The sequence below is a fragment of the Bison bison genome, unplaced genomic scaffold (genome assembly GCF_000754665.1).
Source record: "Bison bison bison isolate TAMUID 2011002044 unplaced genomic scaffold, Bison_UMD1.0 scf7180017864295, whole genome shotgun sequence".
Lineage (NCBI taxonomy): Eukaryota > Metazoa > Chordata > Mammalia > Artiodactyla > Bovidae > Bison > Bison bison.
In genome coordinates, this window is record NW_011494867.1 from 4,006,352 (window position 1) to 4,030,524 (window position 24,173).

General features: G+C 43.7%; 1 protein-coding gene across 1 annotated transcript in view; it reads right to left on the reverse strand.

Annotated features, from left to right (window-relative positions):
- The window catches only part of ADAMTS18 (ADAM metallopeptidase with thrombospondin type 1 motif, 18), a 149,824-nt gene that overhangs the window by 118,843 nt on the left and 6,808 nt on the right, over window positions 1–24,173 (reverse strand). The window contains exon 4 of the mRNA XM_010850857.1: window positions 23,410–23,726. Coding sequence (XP_010849159.1) covers window positions 23,410–23,726 — 317 coding nt within the window. The remainder of the gene's footprint in view (window positions 1–23,409; window positions 23,727–24,173) is intronic.

A 24,173-nucleotide genomic window follows, 5' to 3' on the forward strand; every position in this document is an offset into this window, starting at 1 on the left:
GATTCTGCAAATGTGGTGAGCACGAGAATTTTGAAACTGTAGATGTCAAGGATTCCAGTCTCAGAGGTTCTAATTCAGTCGATCTAAAGTGGGGAATATGGAATTTTAGCCAACCAGTCAATAAAAAAGGAATCCTTTTGGTTTGCTCTCATTGTTAGGAAGCTTCAAGATAGGAGACGAATAGACCTGTCTTGTTCAATACAATAGCTGTTACTGGCACTTGTAAAGTAGCCGGTCTGAACTGAACATGCAGTAACTGTAAAATGCAAACTTGATTTTGAAGACTTGTGTGTAAAATAAAAATAAAGTATCTCATTAATCATTTTGGTATTGGTTATATTTTGCAATAACATTTTTGATATACTGGATTAAATAAAATAGACTACCAACACAAATCTCACCCATTTCTTTTGCTTTCTTTTTAACATGAGTACTAGAAAATTTGAAATGACACATGTTGACTTGCATTATATTCTACCAAACAGCACTGTGCCAGAGCAGAGATGGAATTCCACGCATCAAAAAAAGAAAGAAATAGAAGATTTCATGGGGGAGAAAAACCCACTTCTGCTGTCATCAACTCAAAATAAAAAATCCACTGCAGACTAAAATTAGATTCATCAAAATAAATATCTTCAAAGACACAAACGAACGGCATATGAATGTGGAACCATATAATCCATCAATAAGCAGTCCTGGTTTACAACATCGTCCCACATGTCATCGTCCCAACAAATCACTGAGAAGTGGTTTCACAGTGTGAAGTCATCCTCTAAGCCAGCTGTGGAGGCTCTGTCTCCCTCCCACTGCTCACTGACAGGCATTTAATGCGCTCACTTGTACTGGCTGCTTGAAAGCCATGTGCAGTCACGGTTGGCAGACACGGAAAGGTGTGTAGCAACAAGACAGCTGAAGATAAAGTAGTGAATCAACAAGCTAGATGATGCACCCAACACGCACTGTAAAGAACACATACTGGCAGCTCTAGAGACAATCAGACTCTGTGCATCGGGCATTGCACACAATGAACGCTGACCACGAAGGGTGTAGGGCAAGCTGCCCAGTGCCCTGGCCTGTCAGCTACTGCACGCTGAATGCCTGGTTGCCTTACACTTGTTTTCTCCGGGAGTCTGAGCTCTTCATAGAAAGTGTCCAGAATTTGTTCATCCCTATCATAGTTAAGACTTTCAGTTCAAAGTGAGAAGTTAAATTAGATTAACTGAAAAAAAGAAAAAAAAGGGGGTGGGGAGTTATGGCTCACGGAAAGGCCAAGATACTTTCATTTCAGGCATAACTGGACGTCAAGGCTGTGATGACCTTATTCTAGGTGTCAAGACGGCTGCCACTCCAGAGTTAGAGGGCATCCTCTTTGCTTTCCCCAGGTGTCCCAGAATTAATTTTATTGGCTCTGATGCTGTTAGATGCCCCTGAGCCAATCATTGCAGTCAAGGGCAGCTGATGTTCTGACTGGAAAACAAAGTCACCTCCATCCAGTTCCAAGGTGCAGGTAAGGAAGGTTCATCCCCAGGGAAAACTTCAGCGTTCTTACCAAAAGACTGGGGAAAGGGATGCTGGGCAGATAAAAAAGTACAGGTGGCCAGTGCTGTTATCTATATCTCTAATCTGATATATAAAGGATAAAAAGATATATAAGTTATGAGTGTTATCAATGAATGCACACATGCATAATATCTAATTCATGATGTATGTCAAACATGGAAATGATGGATGTATTTCTAAATCACCAGGATATTAAGTACACACATTCATGTAATGAGCGGTCATCGAGTGTCTACTATTCGCCAGAGACTATTCCAGCCACTGGAGACACAGCTGTGCAGCAGCAGAGATGAAGCTACAGGCTTATGGAACCCAGATTTAAGAGGGGAAGGCAGAAATGCACAGTAATAAACAAGTCAGTCAGGTAGTGATAAAGAGGAGGAATGAAAATAAAGCAAGGTCAGGGGATGTCGCGTGATGGAGTGTCAGGGAGGAGCTTTCTGCAATAATGGCCTCTGCACAGAGAACCGATGTGCCAGGAAGTGGTAAAAGCAACTGGGTGAGTGTCCGGGCGAAGAACATGCAAAGTGCAGGCACAGGAGAGGGGGCCTCTGGGAATGCTGAAAGGGCCTGGACATCAGAAGGGCTGGGGAACAGACGATGGGAGGAGAGACTGGGCCTCAGCCCAAGGGTGTCAGACTACACAGGGCCTTGCAGACCATGGTAAGACACTTGGATTACACCCCATGGGTCGTGGAAAGCCACTTGCTGGTGGGGAAAAGGAAGGTGAAATCACCTGGCTACTTGAGAAAAACGGCTTCTAGGAAGAGGCGTTAAAAGAGCATCAGCAGATGGAAGCTGCTGCAGGAATTCAGATGACAGTGGCCCAGGTCACAGTGGTGACAGCGAAGGTGATAAGTGGCTGGAATTGGGTACTGAATTGACCTGTGGGCAATGACACTTACATGGACATTTGTATAAGATCACTGTTGTTTACATATCCTCACAAACTAGTGTGTGTGGAAGTCTCTCAGTCGTGTCCGACTCTTTGTGACCCCATGGACTGTTAAAGAGCCTGCCCATCACACTAAAAATGAGTCTCATCCCACTCCTGCGAATACACCTGGGGAAAACCATAATTCAAAAAGACACCCCCCCCCACTTAATGTTCACTGCAGCACTATTTACAATGGCCAGAAATGGAAGCAACCTAAATGTCCATCAACAGAAGAATGGATAAAAAAGATGTGGTACATATATACAATGAAATATTACCCAGCCATACAACAGAACAAAATTTGGTAGACAAGAATGGACCTAGGGACTGTCATACAGAATGAAGTAAGTCAGGAAGAGAAAAATATGGTCTATTAGCACATATATGTGGAATCTAGAAAAATGGTATAGATTATCTTGTTTGGGAAAGACCCTGATGCTGGGAAAGACTGAGGGCAGGAGGAGAAGGGGAAGACAGAGGATGACATGGCTGGATGGCATCAGGGACTTGATGGATATGAGTATGAGTAAGCTCTAGGAGTTGGTGATGGACGGGGAAGCCTGGTGTGCTGCAGTCCGTGGGGTCGCAAAGAGTCAGACGCACCTGAGTGACTGAACTTAACTGATCTTATTTAGTGGAAACAGAGATACAGACATAAAAAACAAATGTATGGTTACCAATGGGGAGAGGGAAAGGGGTGAGATGAATTGGGAGATTGGCACTGACATATATACACTACCATCAGTTCTGTTCAGTTCAGTTGCTCAGTCACACCTGACTCTTTGTGACCCCATGGACTGCAGCACACCAGGCCTCCCTGCCCATCACCAACTCCTGGACTTTACTCCAACTCATGTCCATTGAGTCGGTGATGCCATCCAACCATCTCATCCTCTGTCATCCCCTCCAATCTTTCCCAGCATCAGGGTCTTTTCAAATGAGTCAGTTCTTCACATCAGGTGGCCAAACTATTGGAATTTCAGCTTCAACATCAGTCCTTCCAATGAATATATCAGGACTGATTTCCTTGGGGATGGACTGGTTGGATCTCCTTGCAGTCCAAGGGACTCTCAAGAGTCTTCTCCAACACCACAGTTCAAAAGCATCAATTCTTTGGCACTTAGCCACAGGGCTTCCCTTGTGGCTCAGACGGTAAAGCGTCTGCCTACAACATGGGAGACTGGGGTTCGATCCCTGGGTCGGGAAGATCCTCTGGAGAAGGAAATGGCAACCCACTCCAGTACTCTTGCCTGGAAAATCCCATGGACTGAGGAGCCTGGTAGGCTATAGTCCAAGGGGTCGCAAAGGGTCGGACATGACTGAGCGGCTTCACTTCATTCCTTTATATTCCAACTCTCACATCCCTAACATGACTACTGGAAAAATAGCTTTGACTAGACAGACTTTGTTGGCAAAGTCATGTCTCTGCTTTTTAATATGCTGTCTAGGTTGGTCATAACTTTTTTTCCAAGGAGCAAGTGTCTTTTAATTTCATGGCTGCAATCACCATCTGCAGTGATTTTGGAGCCCAGAAAAATAAAGTCAACCACTGTTTCCCCATGTATTTGCCATGAAGTGATGGGACCGGATGCCATGATCTTAGTTTTCTGAATGTTGAGTTTTAAGCCAACTTTTTCACTCTCCTCTCTAACTTTCATCAAGAGGCTCTTTACATTTTCTTTGCTTTCTGCCATAAGGGTGGTGTCATCTGCATATCCAAAGTTATTGATATTTCTCCCGGCAATCTTGATTCCAGCTTGTGCTTCATCCAATACAGTGTTTCTCATGATGTACTCTGCATAGAAGTTAAATAAGCAGGGTGACAATATACAGCCTTGATGTACTCCTTTCCCAATTTGGAACCAGTCTGTTGTTCCATGTCCAGTTCTAACTGTTGCTTCTTGACCTGCATACAGATTTCTCAGGAGGCAGGTCAGGTGGTCTGGTATTCCCATCTCTTTCAGAATTTTCCACAGTTTGTAGTGATCCACACAGGCAAAGGCTTTGGTGTAGTCAAGAAAGCAGATGTTTTTCTGGAACTCTCTTGCTTTTTCAAAGATCCAGTGGATGTGGCAATTTCATCTCTGGTTCCTCTGCCTTTTCTAAATTTAGTTTGAACGTCTGGAAATTTATGGTTCACATACTGTTGAAGCCTGGCTTGGAGAATTTTGAGCATTACTTTGCTAGCGTGTGAGATGAGGGCAATTGTGGAGTAGTTTGAGCATTCTTTGGCGTTGCTTTTCTTTGGGATTGGAATAAAAATGGACTTTTTCCAGTCCTGTGGCCACTGCTGAGTTTTCCAAATTTGCTGGCATACTGAGTGCAGTATTTTCACAGCATCATCTTTCAGGATTTGAAATAGCTCAACTGGAATTCCATCACGTCCACTAGCTTTGTTCGTAGTGATGCTTCCTAAGGCCCACTTTGCATTCTGGGATGTCTGGCTCTACGTGAGTGATCACATCATGTGGTTATCTGGGTCATGAAGATCTTTTTTGTACAGTTCTGGGTATTCTTGCCACCTCTTCTTAATATCTTCTGCTTCTATTAGGTCCATACCACTTCTGTCCTTTATTGTGCCCATCTTTGCATGAACTCTTCCCTTGGTATCTCTAATTTTCTTGAAGAGATCTCTAGTCTTTCCCATTCTATTGTTTTCCTCTGTTTCTTTGCACTGATCACTGAGGAAGGTTTCTTATCTCTCCTTGCTATTCTTTGGAACTCTGCATTCAAATGGGTATATCTTTCCTTTTCTCCTTTGCTTTTCACTTCTCTTCTTTTCTCAGCTATTTGTAAGGCCTCCTCAGACAACCATTTTGCCTTTTTTCATTTCTTTTTCTTGGGGATAGTCTTGATCCCTGCTCCTGTACAATGTCAGGAACCTCCATCCATAGTTCATCAGGTATTCTGTCTATCAGATCTAATCCCTTGAATCTATTTCTCACTTCCACTGTACAATCATAAGGGATTTGATTTAGGTCATACCTGAATGGTCTAGTGGTTTTCCCTACTTTCTTCAATTTCAGTCTGAATTTGGCAATAAGAAGTTCATGATCTGAGCCACAGTCAGCTCCCTGTCTTGTTTTTGCTGACTCTATAGAGCTTCTCCATCTTTGGCTGCAAAGAATATAATCAATCTGATTTTGGTGTTGACCATCTGGTGATGTCCATGTGTGGAGTTTTCTCTTGTGTTGTTGGAAGAGGGTGTTTGCTATGGCCAGCACTTTCTCTTGGCAAAACTCTGTTAGAATTTGCCCTGCTTCATTTTGTACTCCAAAGCCAAATTTGCCTGTTACTCTGGGTATTTCTTGACTTCCTAAGAAGACCTACAAGACCTTCTAGAGCAAACATCCAAAAAAGATGTCCTTTTCATTATAGCAATGAAATTCTGGAATGCAAAAGGAGGAAGTCAAGAGATACACTATGCTACTGTGTGTAAAACAGATAACCAATGAGAACCTAGTGTATGGCACAGGGAACTCTACTCAGTGTTCTGTGCTGGTCTAAATGGGAAGGAAATCCAAGGAAGAGGAAATATATGCATATGTGTGGCTCATTCACTTTGCTGTACAGCTGAAACACAGCATTGTAAAGCAACTATACTCAAATTTTAAAGAAAAATGTCTTACCTTATTTGCACTCTCATGGTTCTTTAAACACACCTTAGCAATTACATTAACTTTGTTACCCTGTCCTTATATGTCTATATATCCCTGCCACCAAACCTCCCCACAAGGACAACAGAATATCCTAGGATTAAAGATCCACATTATCATTTTTGTATTTCTAAAATCTAGGATAGGACTTAGGCACACAAAACATTTATTTGGAATAAATGTTTTGGGTCAGAAGGATGGGTTGATGGGTGGAAAAGAGGAAGGAAGAGAGAGAGAGAAGAAATACTAGCAATTCATTATTGAGAGCTAAGAATATAGGCCCTGAAGTGACCTTGGCTTTGCTTACCTGGTATATTTATAAAGAGACTGAGTAATTTAAAGAATGTTGCAAATTATATAAGACCATTGTACTATTCACTCTTGGATGAAGGGTCTATTCAAAGAAGGGATGACAGAAATAGATTCAACGATCAGGTAAGCCGGTAAATCTACGCGTATGAGAAACTTAGGGTCCTCACCTAGCATTCCAATTAAAACAGAGTTCCAGAGCACTGGCTTTGCCTGCCCTGCTTCATGCATCAAACTTGCACTGGCCACCTATTTTACATATGGTGATATAGACATTTCAGTGCTATTCTCTCAAATCATCCCACCCTCACCTTCTCCCACATAGTCTAGAAGTCTGTTCTTTACGTGTGTGTCTCTTTCAATATACGGCAATATGGCAAAAATCACCACAACATTGTAAAGCTATTATCCCCCAATTAAAATAAATTAATTAAAAACAAACAAACAGAGCTCCAAAATTCCCTGAGTACCTTGCCTCTCCAAGTACTAAGAAATTAATGCATAATAAATCACCCAATTTCATGCAGGTGATAGAGAGATCTAATATATCTTTACAAGGTTCCTAGGTTGAATGTTATTGCTCAGTCACAAACTTACGTCTGGCTCTTTGAACTGCAGCATGCCAGGCTTCCCTGTCCTTCACTATCTCCTGGAGCTTGCTCAAACTCCGGTCCACTGAGTCAGTAATGCCATCCAACCGTCTCATCCTCTGTCACCCCCTTCTTGTGCCCTCAATCTTTCTCAGCATACGGGTTGAACACACAATCACAAAACACAGAGAATATTCCCACTTCATCCCCAGAATTGCCCACTGCCCCCAACCTTATAGATGAAGAGAATACGCACGATATTTAACTTCTGTCTAAGCTCAGATGCAAATTCAGAAACAGAATCCACATTTCTAAACTACATCCTCCATGGTTAGGTTCCCTCCTGCATAAGAATGCAAGAGTCAATCTTCTTACAAAGATATCTTTGTGCCAACAGAGATCCAGCTATTTTCAGCAGGGTAGGCTGGCATTCTGTGAAATTCAAAACAAATACATATTTTTAAATGTATTTCCAGACAGTTTTTCTGCTTCCAGTCAATTCACTCTCCAGCCCCCATATATCACTCATCTTGGTCTCCCTAGCTAAATTCCTCCAAAGTAGGTGAAGTACCTAACATCGTTATTCTTTATGGCATTGAGATCAACAAGTATACCCTGAAAAAAATTAGGCTTACACAAATGCATTCTGTTAAAGAGGCTAGTTTGTGATAGTTTTGTATCACTGGTTCTTCCTGGTTGTCCCCAGGGAATACCTGGCCATGTCTGGAAACAGTTTTGGACACAGCCAGGGGGGTACTACCGACGTCTCATGGGTAGAGGCCTGGGATGCTTCTGAGAACCCTACAATGCCCCGGACTGCCCCCTCCCCACCCCTGCAGTGAGCCCCAGAAGTCCATCCACACCCTCAATGGTGTGCCGAGAAGCCTTGGGCTAAATATCACAATTACTGCACAACTGTGAACAGTGAATATCGAAGGACGCTTGCTTCTTCTCCTCAACCCCACTATCCCACCTGCTCCATGAGAAGCTGATGGATAATCTCAGACATCCAGATTCTGCAATGCGAAGGGACTCATCACGTGTTCACACCAGCTGCAGAGGAAGCCCTCTAGACATTTTCTGCCTTTGTTTTTCTTTCTTTCTTTCTTTTTTTACTGCTCTAGAAGAAATTACCACATATTTAGCAGGTTAAAAATAATCCCAATTTATTAGCTCACAGTTCTGCAAGTCAGAAGTCTGGGCACAGTGTGACTGGGTTCTAGGCTAGGGCTCCTGCCTGAGCCAGGCTGTGTCCTTTCTCTGAGAAAAGTTCACTTTCAAGTTCATTCAGGTGGTTGGCAGCATTCAGTCCCTTCTATTTGTACAACTGAGGTCTCATTTCCTGGCTGGTCATCAGCTAGACGCCACATGGTCCCCTCCGCCTCCAAAACCAGCCATGGAGAATTTTTCACATGTCAAATCCCTCTAGTTATGATGCTCTCTGACTTTCCTGACTCTGTGTGATCATAGGATAGCTCACACGTACCTGGACAATATCCCCATTGTAAGGTCAAGTGATTTGATGCCTTCATTACATCTGCAAAATCCCTTTCCAGCAGCACCTAAATTAGCACCAGTGAGCAAATCACTGGAGGGTGTGCACACAGCAGGGGCTGGGAAGCTCGGGAGCTCACTTAGAACTCTATCTCCCACAGGTTTTACACTTTATCATTATCTCATTTAATTCTTACAGTAACCCTTTTCAAACGGGAGTAAAGGGGGCAGGGAACAATCTCTACAAGAATGACACAGCCCTTGAGGATACAATGTAACCCAATTAGAACCAGCGAGGGCCAAGATGGCGGAAGACTGGACTTCCAGTGGAGCCTGAGCCTCATCATGGGCTCATTGTAATATACTAGCACGAGCTAAACAACACACCCACCGGCGCCATGACGGCTCACAGGCCACCATAAAAGACCAAAAAATGGGCACTGGTCCAACTGCTTAAGGGAAATCTCTGTCCCTTTCTCCAGACAGTTGGAACAATCCTCCCACTATTAGCCTATGAACTTACCCAACTCATAAATACTAACCGCTCTGTATCTTGGGGCCTCTCGCCTTCTGCGATGGCCCACACGCTGTCTGTGCCGTGTGTGTCCCCAGGGTCGCTCACGCCTTTTGAGATGGTCTACATTTTGTCTATGAGGTATCTCTCTAAATCAATCCACTTCTTACCTATCACTTTGTCTCTCACTGAATTCCTTCTGCGATGAGAGAAAAAACTCAAGCTTCATCAAGTCCTAAGGCCAGGTGTGTGACCTCAATGAAAAGACAGTGGGTTCAAGTCCCAACCCCTGGGTTCCAGTCTGAACCTGAGGTGTACAGTTTCACTTTGAAGCTGTTGTTTTTTTCATCTCTGCTTTACAGACAAAGAAACTAGATTCTCCGATAATTTGATGATGTCCCAAAGCTGGGGGAAGGATACATGGGAACTCTCTATTATCTCTGCAACTGCTTGTGAATCTGAAACTATTTCAAAATAAAGTGTATTCACAAAGGATAATTTCACCAAGATCACGTTAACTCTTAAGTGAAAGAGAGAAACTTCTCAAATCCCATGCATTTTAACATACCATCCTGCCTTCTTAAACTACTGCACAAAGCATTTCTAAGGTGATAGCATCTCTAAAGCCTCTGGGGACATTTATCTAGAGCAGGGGTCCTCAAACTTGACTGCACATTAGAATCAACTGGGGAGTCTCTGAAAAACTGGGGAGTATTTTAAAAACATAGGTATCTGGCCCCCATTCGCAGCCATTCTGCTTTCCCTTGGATCTAGGCATTTGTATTTTTTAAAGCTCTATATGCTGAGACTCATTGATCTTGATATTATTTTAACACAAAAGACAGTGTTAAATATATACCATTAAACAGAAATTAGCATTTGCTTCACACAGGAGTAAAGGATCTTTTAAAGGGATTGGCATTCATCTTACTTCAATGCCTTTTACTGGAAAACAATGACTGTAAAACCCCGAGATAAGACTAAGCCTTAGGGAAATACATTAGCGTATTTAAAGAGTGAGAATGCATTTCAGCAATATTTTCTTTTGGCCGCATCTCTGTGCTGCCTAAAATAGACCTAAACTCGACAATCGAGGGGGAAATAAAAACTGTGCCTTATTCATCCACGGAGAAATTCATCTGGGGTAACTCTTCATTCGCCTCCTGCAAGTGACAGAGTAAAATACGAAAGGGGGTTGAACTGTGAAGTCGCAGAAGGAACCCACAGACACTGCAACAGCAGGGCACTGTGGGAGAACTCGGTAAATCATCAGAGATAATCTCCTTTGACGAGCTTATCTCAATCCCTTTCAAGTGCTGGTTCTAAAGAAGGGTGTGCGCATAGCTGACTTCCAGTAAATTAGTGATGTGCACTTTATAATTTATACTGGAAAGCATGCCCCCTTGACTTGCGGTGGTAATAAGGGCAGATAAGATATTCCAAAGCTCAGTGGTATGAATAAGCAATCAAAAGAATTCAGCTGAACTTGAAATCCTCCCATACATCAAAGGCATCCCTTCAGGAGAGGTGAGCATGTAGTCCAGACAGAACACGCTCTCCAGACTTGCATTATGGTATTTGAATGAACGCGGCCCTATAATTGGATAGGAAAACCGTGGGAACCGACTTCCACGGGAATGACTTGATCTAATCGAGGAGGAGCTCCCGGGTTTGTGGACAGAGATGTGTAGGAAGTCCAGGCAAATATTTTGGGTCCTGAGAGCCTTCATGTGCACTGTTAACATTAGTCCTGTTTATACTTGGACTTCAGGAATTAATCAGTACCATTTTCTCTTAAATTGTTTACTGTTGACGGTGGGAAACCATGCAGTTTTACCAGCACGCATGCTCTGCTGGAGAGAACTGGTTTACTAAGTGACTGTCTTAGGCTCACGGAAGACAAAATGAAATGAGTTCTCAGTAACCCTGCATGTTATACAACCAAGGTGAGCGTGGTACTGGGTGGATAATGTCAATATCAGTAAGTCCATCTCTGGCCATAGCTAATATCCCGCCTGTGTTTGGCATCCCAGCTTCTCACAAGGTGGGTCTTTCTGTCTCTCTCATAAAATATAGAATTGGATACAGCTAAGAAGACCCATACACATGCATACTTTTTCAGCAACAGCAAACAAACTAGAAACAAACATATTAATTATGAGGGTGTGATTAAATATACAGGAATTAAAAGAATAACAAGGAACTTCAAGACACACATTATTTTTAGGTACTCCTTCATCAAAAAAAACAAAAACAAAAAAACAAGTTCAGAAGAAGTATGGACTAACACAATGTGTGTGTATTTTAAGGCCACACACAACAGAAAGAATCAACTCCGGTTTCAAAAAGAGCTTCAAACTGACAGGTAACTGTGAAGCCCTTGGCTTGCTGTGCATCCCAGACTGCCTTCTATCCACTAATTCACATGCCAATATACAATCCAAAAGCTGATTTAGTCTTGGACACAGAGGGTTTGAGTGGGGCCCTCTGAGGCTTACAGACAGGTGAGAGAGCAAATAAAGCCCAGAGCTCCACGTGCTTGTTCCCACATATGATGTCAGTTCAACCGCGGAGTCACTGCAAGTCACGTGTGACACCAGACACCCAGGGCAGCATCTGAATCATGTCTGGAATTTGAGGGTCCTGCACGTGGAGGTGCAACAAGCAGGAGGAGAAAGAGCCGAAAGGCTGACAGAAAGAGGACAGTGATGATGTGATTTGGTAGCTTGGGTCCAGCCTTGGTGGAAGTACAGGTGGGGAGGGGAAGAGGCGGGCGGAGGAAGCGGGTCGGCGGTGGGCAGAAGGGGTGAGCGGGGAGAAACAGGGAGGCAGAGAAACAGAGAGACAGACAGGAGGAGGAATGAGAAAGACTGCTCCAGAGCCAAAAATACACATTTTCTTATGCCTAACTGAGTTCAAGATGGAGTTTTTGTACTTGCCACTGAAGAGTTTTATGATACAGAAACAAGAACCCTCTGTACATCCGGATTCACCCCAGCGACCCGCGCCTACCCCCTCGAGAGCACACACACAGGCTCACGCTAGACAGAGCCCCGATGACCACACTTCGAAGGTGTGACACGTTCCAAGAGCAAAAACAATTCCCAGAGGATGTCCCACTAGTCTTCCATTTCCTGCAGGCAAGCTTCTTTGCAGACTCCTTTAGGATAAGGATTCACAGTCTCCGGTGCCCCCGGAACAATCTGTGAAGTTTTCTTGCCTTTATTTAAGTGGACACCCAGGCTCCACTCAGGACCTACTGAATTTTCAGAGGTGGAGCATAAACATATATAGGGCTTTTTTTTTTTTTTTCTCCTGAAGTGCCCAGGTCTTTCTGAAGTACATGAAGTAAACTGCTACTTCAGACTTTGAATAGCAATATGCCAACTGATAGTTAAATATCATAAAGGTCTCGGTCTGTGTCTTAGCTGAATCTTCTACTCCACGACTCCAGTTTTTAAAAATTCGATATGTGCTCAATCGATATAAACTTTTTATTACCTAGGCTAAAACTTCCTTACCTGTGGGTGGTCAGGAGGACTGGCACTAGCCAATTCTGCTGCTAATAATACCAATTACTGCTTGATATGTTATCGCCACTACCCACGTTATTACTATGTGCCTGCCACTGTTTCTAGCATTGTACACAGAGCATTTTTTTCTTTTGATTAAGCATCCATAACCCCCCGAGGAAGGAACTACCATTATCCTCATTTCGCCAGTGAAAAATCAAGCCCAGAGAGGGTAAATAGTTTGACCTGGGTCACATAGAAAAGGCCAGCACTGGGATTTCAAGGTCTGAGCTCAAAGCCATTCCCCACTGCCCTGATTTATCATATGTGCCTTGATCCCAATCTTTATTGATTTCTTAGCTCCTTCCTCTTTGATTCTTTATCTCCCTCTCATTTTCTGATTTTATGTCTTCATCACTGATCAAGTGGTGGCTACCTTCCCCCATAACATCCCCAGGATTCTCACCGGTATGACTGCCAACATCCAAGGGCTCATTTCCTGTTCTCAGGAGCCTGAAAAGGCCTCGGGCCAGGAGTTTCAATGACCTTTTCCTTCCTAGATCCTCTCCTAGACCAAAGTCAAGAGTCTTCAAGGAACTACCATGTGACCCAGCAATTCTACTCCTGGGTCTATATCCGAGAGAAACAAGCACACTAGTGCAAAAAGATACATGCAGCCCAGTGTTTACAGCAGCAGTATTTACAAAGACGTGGAAGCAACCTAAGTGTCCGTCAGCAGATGACTGGATAAAGAAGATGTGTGTGTATGTACGTGTGTGTATATACATACATATAAACACACAACGGAATGCTTTCCAAAAAGAACAGAAGTCTGCTCCTTGTAGCAACATGGATGAACTTAGAGGGTTTTATGCTTAGTGAAGTAAGACAAAGACAGACAAATACTATATGATATCACACAGGGAATCTGAAAAATACAAGAAACTAGTGAATATCAAAAAAGCAGCAGGCTCCCAGACATAGGGAACAAGCTAGTGGTTATCAGTGGTGGGGGGTAATAATGCGGAAGGGGTGTGAGAGGTAAAAGCGTTTATGTTTAAAGTAGCTGCAAGGACATATTGCACGACATAGGGGATGGCGCCTAGAGCCTTTTAAAATTGTGAGTCACTGTCTTATACACCTGTAACTTCATAATACTGTTCACCAGTGTGTGTCAGTCGCTCCGTTACGTCTGACTCTTCACGATCCCATGGACTGTAGCCTGCCAGGCTCCCATGAAGACAAAGGGAGAAGACAGTCATCAACAAGCCAAGGACAGAGGCCTCAAGAAAAATCAACCTGTTGACACCTTGATCTCAGATTTCCGCCGTCCACACTTTATTAAGCCCCTCAGTCCTGTGGTTGTTTGTTATGATAGCCTGTGTTGTTTAGTCTCTAAGTCGTGTCTGACTCTCTTGCAGCCCCATGGACTGTATGTAGCCCACCAGGCTCCTCTGTCCATAGGATTCTCAAGCCCAGAATACTGGAGTGGGTTGCCTCTCCCTTCTCTAGGGGATCTTCCCGATCCAGGGATTGAACCCAGATTTCTCACATTGCAGGCATATTCTTCACCATCTGAGCCACAGGGAAGCCCCGCTGTATACCACCTACAATTCAATTAAAAAAGCAAGCTACAACTAACAGAAGAGTAACTGAGGAAGGAATTCATCATAGATCACCACAATCCTGAGAGAGAGAGAGAGAGAGAGAGAGACAGTCACCACTGCCCACTTCACAGATGAGAAAACTGAGGTGCAGCACCCAAGATTCACAATTCTGGTGCTTGGGAGACTGATCTCAGCAGCCATGCTTTAACAGGCTGAGAACACAGGGAGGAAGGATCAGCATTTTGCCTTCCCATGAGAGCACCCTTCAGATCAGCCTGGGGATCCTGCTCTCCGGCAAGAAGCTTAGCAGTTAAAAAAAAGGAGACTGGCTGGCATTTTGCAAAATGTGTTGTTCTGAGCAAATTACCATCTTCACAAACCATGTCTGAAGAGGGCCTATAGAAAAGAGGCACAAAAAAAAAAAAAAAAATCTTTTCGCCATTGATGAAACAAGTCAAAATCTAAGAAAACATCTCTGACTTGGGTCAGCCTATGTTCAAAAACTTGTAAATAGAATCCAGTCTAATCCTTAAATTCACGTGATGCTCTCAAGTGACTGAAAAGTTGCAAGGGGGTGTGTGTCAGGCAGCAAACCTCTGCTGGTTAACGAGGCCTCCCAAAGCAGAAGAGCCTCTGCTTTCTTTCTGCCTGTCTGGACTAAGGTCATTTAACTTCAGCCCTTTGATGAATGGAAATCAGCTTTCTAAAGACTACCGGGCAGCCAGCAACAGCAACTCAATGGCGGAACTTTCTGAGTCATAAAACACTTCTGAAAAAGAGCGAGATCAAAGCGTCCCTACTAAAATCCAACTGCTTCCAAAGCTCCTTGCAGGGACCCAGGCTCTCCAAAGAATGGTCCCTTCAGTCATAGTCCAAAAAGACCACCACCAGGAAGGAGACAATGGGGACAAGAGGGCAGCCAGCCATGGAGGAGAAACACCACTTATGGTTTAATGGCTGGGGACAAAGCAACAAGAAACGAAAACCAAGTGACGAAATCGCAACAAAGGCTGGAGGGACCTTGTGGTACCCACTCCACTCCGAGCCCCTGATGTGATGCTGAGGCTAGAGCCTAATCCAAGACTGGATAGAAGATGCCAGAGGAACAGCACAACTCTCTACCATTCTTGCCAGCGAGATCCGCTGCGGAGGTGACTAATCAGAGGTAAAGAATAGATCTGGTGGAAACGCAACACAGGGAGCATCTTTGTATGTCTCTTCCCTGGATCTTCATGTTGTGAATGGAGCTGAGTTTCCAGACTCCTCAATCAAGAGGTACATTTTCCCAACTGGTGGGCATAGTAACTGGATTCATCAGGTACTATTAAAGTGAAAATCATCTTGCTGCTGCTAAGTCGCTTCAGCCATGTCCGACTCTGTGCGACCCCAGAGACAGCAGCCCACCAGGCTCCCCCGTCCCTGGGATTCTCCAGGCAAGAACACTGGAGTGGGTTGCCATTTCCTTCTCCAATGCATGAAATTGAAAAGTGAAAGTCAAGTCACTCAGTCGTGTCCGACTCTTAGCAACCCCATTGACTGCAGCCTACCAGGCTCCTCCATCCATGGGATTTTCCAGGCAAGAGTACTGGAGTGAGGTGCCATTGCCTTCTCCGGAAAATCATCTTAGACCTAATAATTACTCTTCCATGGTGAAGCCTGGAACCCTGGCAAGTTGTTGATGGAAGTGTGGCTTAAAAGGGAGGTGGGCAGGGAAGTCATCAAGTTCGTCAAAATTCAACCTCTTGGAGCTGCACCATGCATGTGAGCATTAAAAGGTGAGAAATGTATGAGAGCAAGGACATTTGCTTAAAGTTTCCCAAACCTTATGGGAATATATGACCATGAAACCACCCTTTGATGCCTCAACACCTCTTAAGAGTCAGACATCAATACATAATATTACAGTATCTCTTTTGGGAATCATTGCTTTGGTGATTTTCTTGCCTCTGAGTGTTAGTTGTTTAGTCCTGCCCGACTTTTTGTGACCCCATGGACTGTAACCAGCCAGGCTCCTCCATCCATGGACTTCTCCAGGCAAGAATACTGGAGTGGGTTGCCATTCCCTTCTCCAGGGGATCTACCTGACCCAGTGTCTCCTGCATTACGGGCACATTCTTTACCATCTGTTACCAGAGAGGTCTACTAGACTATGAAGAGAGGTTCCCTGAAAAACAGGTTCCATGATCAAATTAGTTAGGGAAACTTTTAAACAGAGTTAGGCAAAACCTATAACATAGGACGTTTCTGACTTGTTAACATGCTAATCTAAAACCATCCTCCATGAACCATTTGTTCCAGGGCTCTGTTGAATAATAGCTTAATTCAAAATCAAATAGTAATTTCTGGGTCTCACATCTCCACTCCATTTCTCCCTTGGAAAGAAATGCTATGAAGCAGAATACAGCATCCACCTTTTCTCCCCCCATGGCATGCAGGATCTTAGTTCCCTGACCAGGGATCAAACCCATGACCCCTGCAGGGGAAGTATGGAGTCTTAACCACTGGACCATCAGGGAAGTTCCTACAGCATTCCCTTTGCTTGCAGCTTTCTCCACCCTGTGCTCCAAACAGTGCCTGACATAACAGAACTTCATCAATATTGAATGACATAATCTTTCCAGTCAGTTCTCCAAATATGACATTTCTACTAAGTTTCAGAAACAGGCTCACTCTGTAAGACCAACAGCAAATGTAAAAAAAAAAAAAAAAAATTTGCCTACATGTTCAATGTCCTAATCCAATGGTTCTCTCATGTTAGTATGTACTAGAATCATTTGGAAAATTAAAAAACACATATTCCTGGGCCCAGTCTCATTGACCTTCTGTTGTACATAAAGACATTGAAAATTTCAATACTTGAAGTGAAGCTGGGGCTTCCCTGATGGCTTAATGGTAAAGAATCTGCCTGCAGTGCAAGAGAGGCAGAAGACATGGGTTTGAGTCCTGGGTCGGGAAAATCCCCTGGAGGAGGAAATGGCAACTCACTCTAGTATTCTTGCCTGGGAAATTCCATGGACAGAAGAACCTGGTGGGCTACAGTCCACAGGGTTGCAAAGAGTCAGACACGACTGAGCACACACACATGCAAGTGAAGCCAATGTGGCTGATCACACTCTGAAAATTATTGTCTTCCTGAGAAAAGAGCATGAAAGTTCCACTCTTGGGGGCAGATGCATATCTTAGATCTCTTCATATGCAGGAAGAAAGACACAGGTTTCTCCTACCATCCCAGAAAACAAAACTGAGAAATACAGATGAAAGGCATAAGAGGATAGGTTGTATGTAGTTCAACATTAAGATGAAGGGTCTCCTGACAACGCATGGGCTTCCTGGATGTGATAAGCATTTCATCTAAGTGGTACTCAGGGGAAGCTGGGTATAGTGTAAAGTATGCGCATGGCAGAGAGTGATGAGATCCAGTTCATCTGCAACCCTGAGATTCTGGGACACAGTTTTGCAAACTCAGATAATGTTCACAGGCTGTAGGGCCACCAGGTGTAGGGGGTGGTGCTGGGCTGGACAGAGTTAGATCCTGCTGAAATTCAACATTTAAAAAACCACCACCTCCAGAAATAATGGTAGGCAGGATTCACAAATAAAAGTTTGCAACTCCTGTTTGATGGGTTATTCCAAGTAAATAAGAATTGATACTTTCGAATTGTGGTGCTGGAAAAGACTCTTGAGAGTCCCTTGGACCGCAAGGAGATTAAATCAGTCAATCCTAAAGGAAATCAACCCTGAATATTCATTGGAAGGACTGATGCTGAAGCTCCAATACTTTGGCCACTTGATGCGAAGAGCCAACTCATTGGAAAAGACCCTGATGCTGGGAAAGATTGACGGTGGGAGGGGAAGGGGTCAACAGAGGATGAGATGTTTATATGGCATCATGGACTCAATGGACATGAGTTTGAGCAAACTCTGGGAGATAGTGAATGACAGGGAGATCTGGTGTGCTGCAGTTCATGAGGTCACAAAGAGTTGGACATGACAGCAACTGAGCAACAACAACAAACCACCTATTTAACTTATGAATAAAATGAGATCTATCATGGGGGGAAATGGCAACCCATTCCAGTAGCCTTGCCTGGAAAATTCCATGGATGGAGGAACCTCGTAGGCTACAGCCCATGGGGTCTCAAAGAGTCTGACACGACTGAGCGACTTCACTCACTATCATGGGGGGTAGGTACATTTTAAGAGAATATTTTGAACAGAACTTAATTGTAAATTATTAAATTCCCTGCTTGAGAAATCATAACTGGAATAGGTGTACATGCATATATATTCATACATATTTCAGTGTTAAAACCCTTGGGCTTCCCTGGTGGCTCAGTAGTAAAGAATCCGCCTGCCAATGCAGGCTCAATCCTTGGGTTGGGAAGACCCCCTGAAGGAGGAAATTGCAATCCACTCCAATATTCTTGCCGGGAAAATTCCATGGACAGAGGAGCCTGGTGGGCTACAGTCCATGGGGTTGCAAAGATTCAGACACGACTGAGCGGCTAACATACACACACACACACACTTTAACCCTTCCACCCTTTCTAAGCCTCTCCCGGGATTCCCTAGCCATCAAGAGAATGGCTAGCTTTCCTGTCGGTATTCTGTTCTCTAAAGGTGACTTCTTACTTTTTAACACACACTGATGCAGACTAGGAAGTTGCCAGCACCTTGGAAGTCATTCTGTTGCCAGTTGTCCAGCCCCACTCTCGGTGAAACTCTGATGTAGACTTTTCAGGGGGAAGAAGAGTCATCTCTCTGTCCCCTTAGTGAAGTGATTCCTCAGTTGGAGCCTCAAGTCTTCTCCCAGTGCTATTGCCCCTCAACAGTGTTTCATATGCAGATCAGCACTGTGTGAGGTGTATAGCCATGCTATCCAAGATAAGTTGGCAAAGGTGTTTTTGCTCAGAATTCTTGCTTCTATTCACAAAGGGAAAAGCGCCACCATTACACCACTTTGCTTTTACAAAAGACGTTAACAAACAAAAACCCCAAAGCAAAAATGGCAATGAGTGTTCATCTGTTGGTTTTCCAGTAAGCCCTTACAGAGGCAGCACTCACCCCCCAGCAGGGAAGGGGCACCACCAAGCCCCCTCCAGGAACCGCACTCAGCACCTGTGCATCAAGCTACTGCAGCTCTGAACTGCGTCTGTGAGCCGCTGTGCTCCAGGACAGTTTATTCTGTGCACTCACTGCCAAGACGTGTCCTGAGGGAACTGCTTCTTTGCTTTTGTCATTTTGGCTCACAGAAGGCTTCATAGAAGACTCTACTTTCCGATAACAGAGAAAACTTATATACTATTGCTTGTCCATATATGATCTATTAATAGAGCATAAAAGAGGGTATAGAAGTGGCCAGTAGGCATAAGAAAGGATTTGACTTCATTAACCACCAGAACAATTCAAACGAAACCCATAATGTGGTACTGCTTCACATCCATCAATGGGAGTGTCTAAAATGGAAAAGAGAGATCATAGCAAGTGTTGATAAGGATCTGAAGCAACTGGAACTCTCACACACTGCTGATGGCAGCGTCAGCTGGTTCAACCACTCTGAAAAGCTGTTTGGCAGACTCTAGCAAAGGAGAACATATATATTTTACCCTATGACCCGGAAACTTCAGTCTTCGGTATGTTTCCAACAGAACGTGTAAGTTTACCAAAAGGCAGAGACAAGAGTGTTTGGTAGTACTTCTCACAACAGCACCAAACTGGAAACAATTTCAACAGCCATTAACAGTGAGAAACAACATAGATCATTCATACAGAGGAATATTGTATGACCCTCCCTCAAGTAAAATTGTTTTAAGTGGATGAAATCAAGCTATGTTATAAATTAGGTTAGTGGTTACTTCTGGCGGGCAGTGACTGGAAGGGGATGAGGGATGGGGAGTGGTCTTTCCAGGCACTGGTAATGTCCTATTTGATCTGGCTGTTGGTTACAGGGATGTGAACTTTGTGAAAATTCATTAGGTTGTACACCATGATTTTTGTATATATATATGCAAATATATATCTCTATATATATCTTTCTGTATATACACTATACTTCAATAGAAGTTACAAAAATTAATACAGAGCAGTGTCTCAGCTTTTTCATTTGGGGTTTAATCCTCTTCCCTGTTTTATTTTTCTTTTTGTTTGATTAAGGATGGCTGTATGGGTTTATATTTTGCAGTTCTTGGCAGGACATGGGGAGGTGTATGATGCAAGAGAGATAAGCTTGATACCTTCCCCACCCCATACCTAGTGGGCCCTGATGGGGTAAACCAACTGATAATTAGACTCAGATGCCTAGAGATGGCAGTAGTCTTAGAAATCATTTCACATGGTTCAGGAGAGGAAACTGAGGTCTAGAGAAATAAAGTTAATTAAGTATATGTGGCTGGTTTGTTGAAAGAAACAATGTGAATTCCGTGGTTTCAACTTACATTGGCATTATAAAAAAAGAATGAAATACCACTTGTAGCCACATGGATGGACCTGGAGATGATCATATGAAGTGAAGTAAGTCGGAAGGAAAAGGGCAAATACCACGTGATATCACTTATATGTGGAATCTAAAATGATACAGGCTTATTTCCAAGACTCACAGACTTGGAAAACAAATTTATGATTACCACAGTGGAAAGGTGTGGAGGGGGGCGGGGGTAAATTAGGAGTTTGGGATTAACATGTATATACTACTATGTATAAAAGAGATAATCACAAGGACCTACTGTATAACACGGGCAACTCTACTCAATATTCTGTGATAACCTATATGGGAAGAAATCTGAAAAAGAATGGATTATACATATACATACAACTCAATCACTTTTCTGTACACCTGAAATACAACATCATAAATCAAATTATAGTCCAAGGGGACAACAGAGGATGAGATGGTTGGACGGCATCACTGACTTGATGAACATGAGTCTGAGTAAGCTCAGGGAGTTGATGATGGACAGGGAAGCCTGGCGTGCTGCAGTCCATGGGGTCACAAAGAGTTGGAGATGACTTAGTGACTGAACTGAACACATAAGAATTGAATTACAAAGTAAAAACAAACAGAAATCAGATTGGTGTGCAAAGGAAAAACGTATGCGGTTCCCAGATAGTGCAGTGGTAAAGATTAGGAGTTTGTGATTAACATACATGCACTTCTATGCATAAAACAGATAATCGAAAAGGACCTACTGTATAGCATAGGCAACTCTACTCAATATTCTGTGATAACCTATATGGGAAAAAATCTGAAAAAGAGTGTGTGTGTGTGTGTGTGTGTGTGAACTCAGTCACTTTGCTCTACTCAATATTCTGTGATAACCTATATGGGAAAAAATCTGAAAAAGAGTGTGTGTGTGTGTGTGTGTGTGTGTGTGTAAACTCAATCACTTTGCTATATACCTGAAACTGACACATTGGTAAATCAAACTATTGTCCAATATAACATAAAAATCAAATTGAAAACATAAAAACAAAATCAGACTGGCATGAAAAGAAAAAAAATGTATATTGGCCTTATACACAGGCAGATGTGGTTGCCGATGACTCCTTTCACTTCCATCCCGAAGATGAAACCGTGTAGCCCGCCTCATTCTACATATGAAGTAGCTCTTTGTTCCCTCTTCTAAAGTGAATTTCCTTCTTAGGAGAAACAACCCAACATCTATGCATATGGGATCAGATGATCAGGGTCAGACTTCCTATCACTCATAGAGAGTCGAATCCTGAGCTCATCCCACGTGAGGCGCCTAAGTGCCTTCCTAGAACTGCTGTAGCTCTTTGCATGTAGGAAGTCACGTCACCCCCACAGCCCTGCAGTGTAAACCCTCTTGCTATTCCCACTGCAGAGATGAAGACGCTAAGGGAGGTTCATAGCTTGCTCAAGGCCCTTCTAGTAAGGGCTAGTGTGAAAATGACCTTGGACAGACTGCTCCTAACCACTGGGTTATGTGGAATGGGGTGGTGTAAGCCACTGTGATGGAGGGTCTAACCTTCTGAAGATGTCAGGATACTGAAATAGAAGAGAGGAGGATGCTTCCAAAAGGTCAGGAGACTCATCATCACCCAACCAACCAACACAAGATATATTCACAGGTGTGGGTGCTGCCTGTGTGTGTGTAACCAGGTTAGAATATGTAGTCACCAGTAAGCCATATTGTTCATTTAAACAGATGCAGCTTAGTTGAGAACTGTTAAATCTTTGCTTCACTCTATAAAGACCATACCAAAACATTGTAACTCTGATTCGATGAACCATTTTAGTTATGTGTCAAGCCACAACATGGGAGTGGGAGGAAGTTAACGTAATAAAGTTTCAGCTAGCCAAGAATAGGGAAGTCGTCATAACCAGCACCTAAGATCCGCCCTCTTGCTCGGTCAGAGTGTATCATGTATATTATTAACTACATGCTGAAATGAGCATTCCTCCCATTTTCCTTCTTCTAGCCGCACCAGAGGGAGACCACTGTGTGTCTCAACACACACACACACACACACACACACACACACTGTTCTGTCAGCTACAGACACTTCCCAACTGTAACACAAGATGGCATCAACCCAGATCGCCATTTACTGATGCACAGATGCCTGAATCCTGAGACAAGTATCATTTATACTAATATTACAGGTCTCAACAGTGAGGATCACACAGGAGGCAATAAAGCTTGTCCTGAATGCTTTTAAATGCCCTGCCTTTCTGGATGTCACACTTCACCCCACCAGCCCCCAAACACACCACATCACATTCTAAAAGGATGTCTCGCTTGCAGGACAACACTAATGGATTAGTGGAAAGAAAACAAGAGGCCTCTCTTTCACAGGGAAGGTTGGGCTTCTCAGGGCTGTGAATGTACTCCTGCATTAAATAACAGTTTACCCGGTGTCAGAGCACTGTAGAGGCACGCAGCTTACTAGATTTATATAAAGCCTGGTCTCTCAAGACTTTCCAAAGCGAATGGCATCCATCAAATTAATTTCCTCAGGGATTGTCTCAAACATGGAGAATGAAGAGGCCCAGACCAATAGACATCAAAAGAACGTTCTTAAATGGTAACTGAAGTTCTATTAGATTTTCTTTATCTGGGAGCAGCTTAGATTAATTCAGCTGAAAAGATTCTACGTATCAGAGCTGACAGTGTGAATATGTAGAGCTGGCTGCAAGAGCGCTCGGTATTATAGACATCTGTTCATTCCAGTTACACAAAACGCAGGCGAGAGGGAGTCGGGGTGCTTACCAAGCCGGCGCACGTAGACACAGCGACGGAGGACGAGCTGTCGTTTCTGATAAATCCCTGATAGAAACATCTCGGCACCGCGGGTTCCCGAGTCTCTGAGGCACCATCTTTCCCAAGTACCTGGACAATAAAGTGACTGCTCAAGATCGCCGAGGGCTTAAGTTCTAAGTGTAGTTCCTGTCCAAATGCTGAAAATCGGTAATGCAGGGAGCTGCTGGCACTCTGCGCCGACCGCTTTTTCCTGCCGTTGTGCAAAATGTCGTGGGAAATATATGACCCGCCCGAGTCCACTTCTACTGGCGTGACAAAGACGTAATCTGCAATGGGAAAGGTTTGGCTGTCAGCACCCGAGCCCAGGACGCCCCGGGGGCCCCTTTCCCACAGGCTGGCAGTGAGCAATGCACAGCTGAAAGATATTTGTCTCCACTGCCATGCACCTAGATGATATATCACTCAGAGCAGCTCATGACAGGGAGAATTTTGTGATCTTGACAGTTAGCTCCGCCACAGTCATTCCTCCAGAAACTAAAAGTCAAGCACCGTCTTGCTGAACGTCAAGAATGTTCGTGGAAAATACCACGACGTTCATGGTAGGCAGAGAGATGGACTTTTTATATATCCGTCATGGAGTCATTCACACATCAAAGTCGACTTGGAGGAGACAATATTATAACCATGGAGCCATAAAGTCAAAGAAAGGAACTTCCCCCCAAGATGATACCTCTGTTTAAACTACATTGGGAGCATTTGTGTGTGGGGGCGGG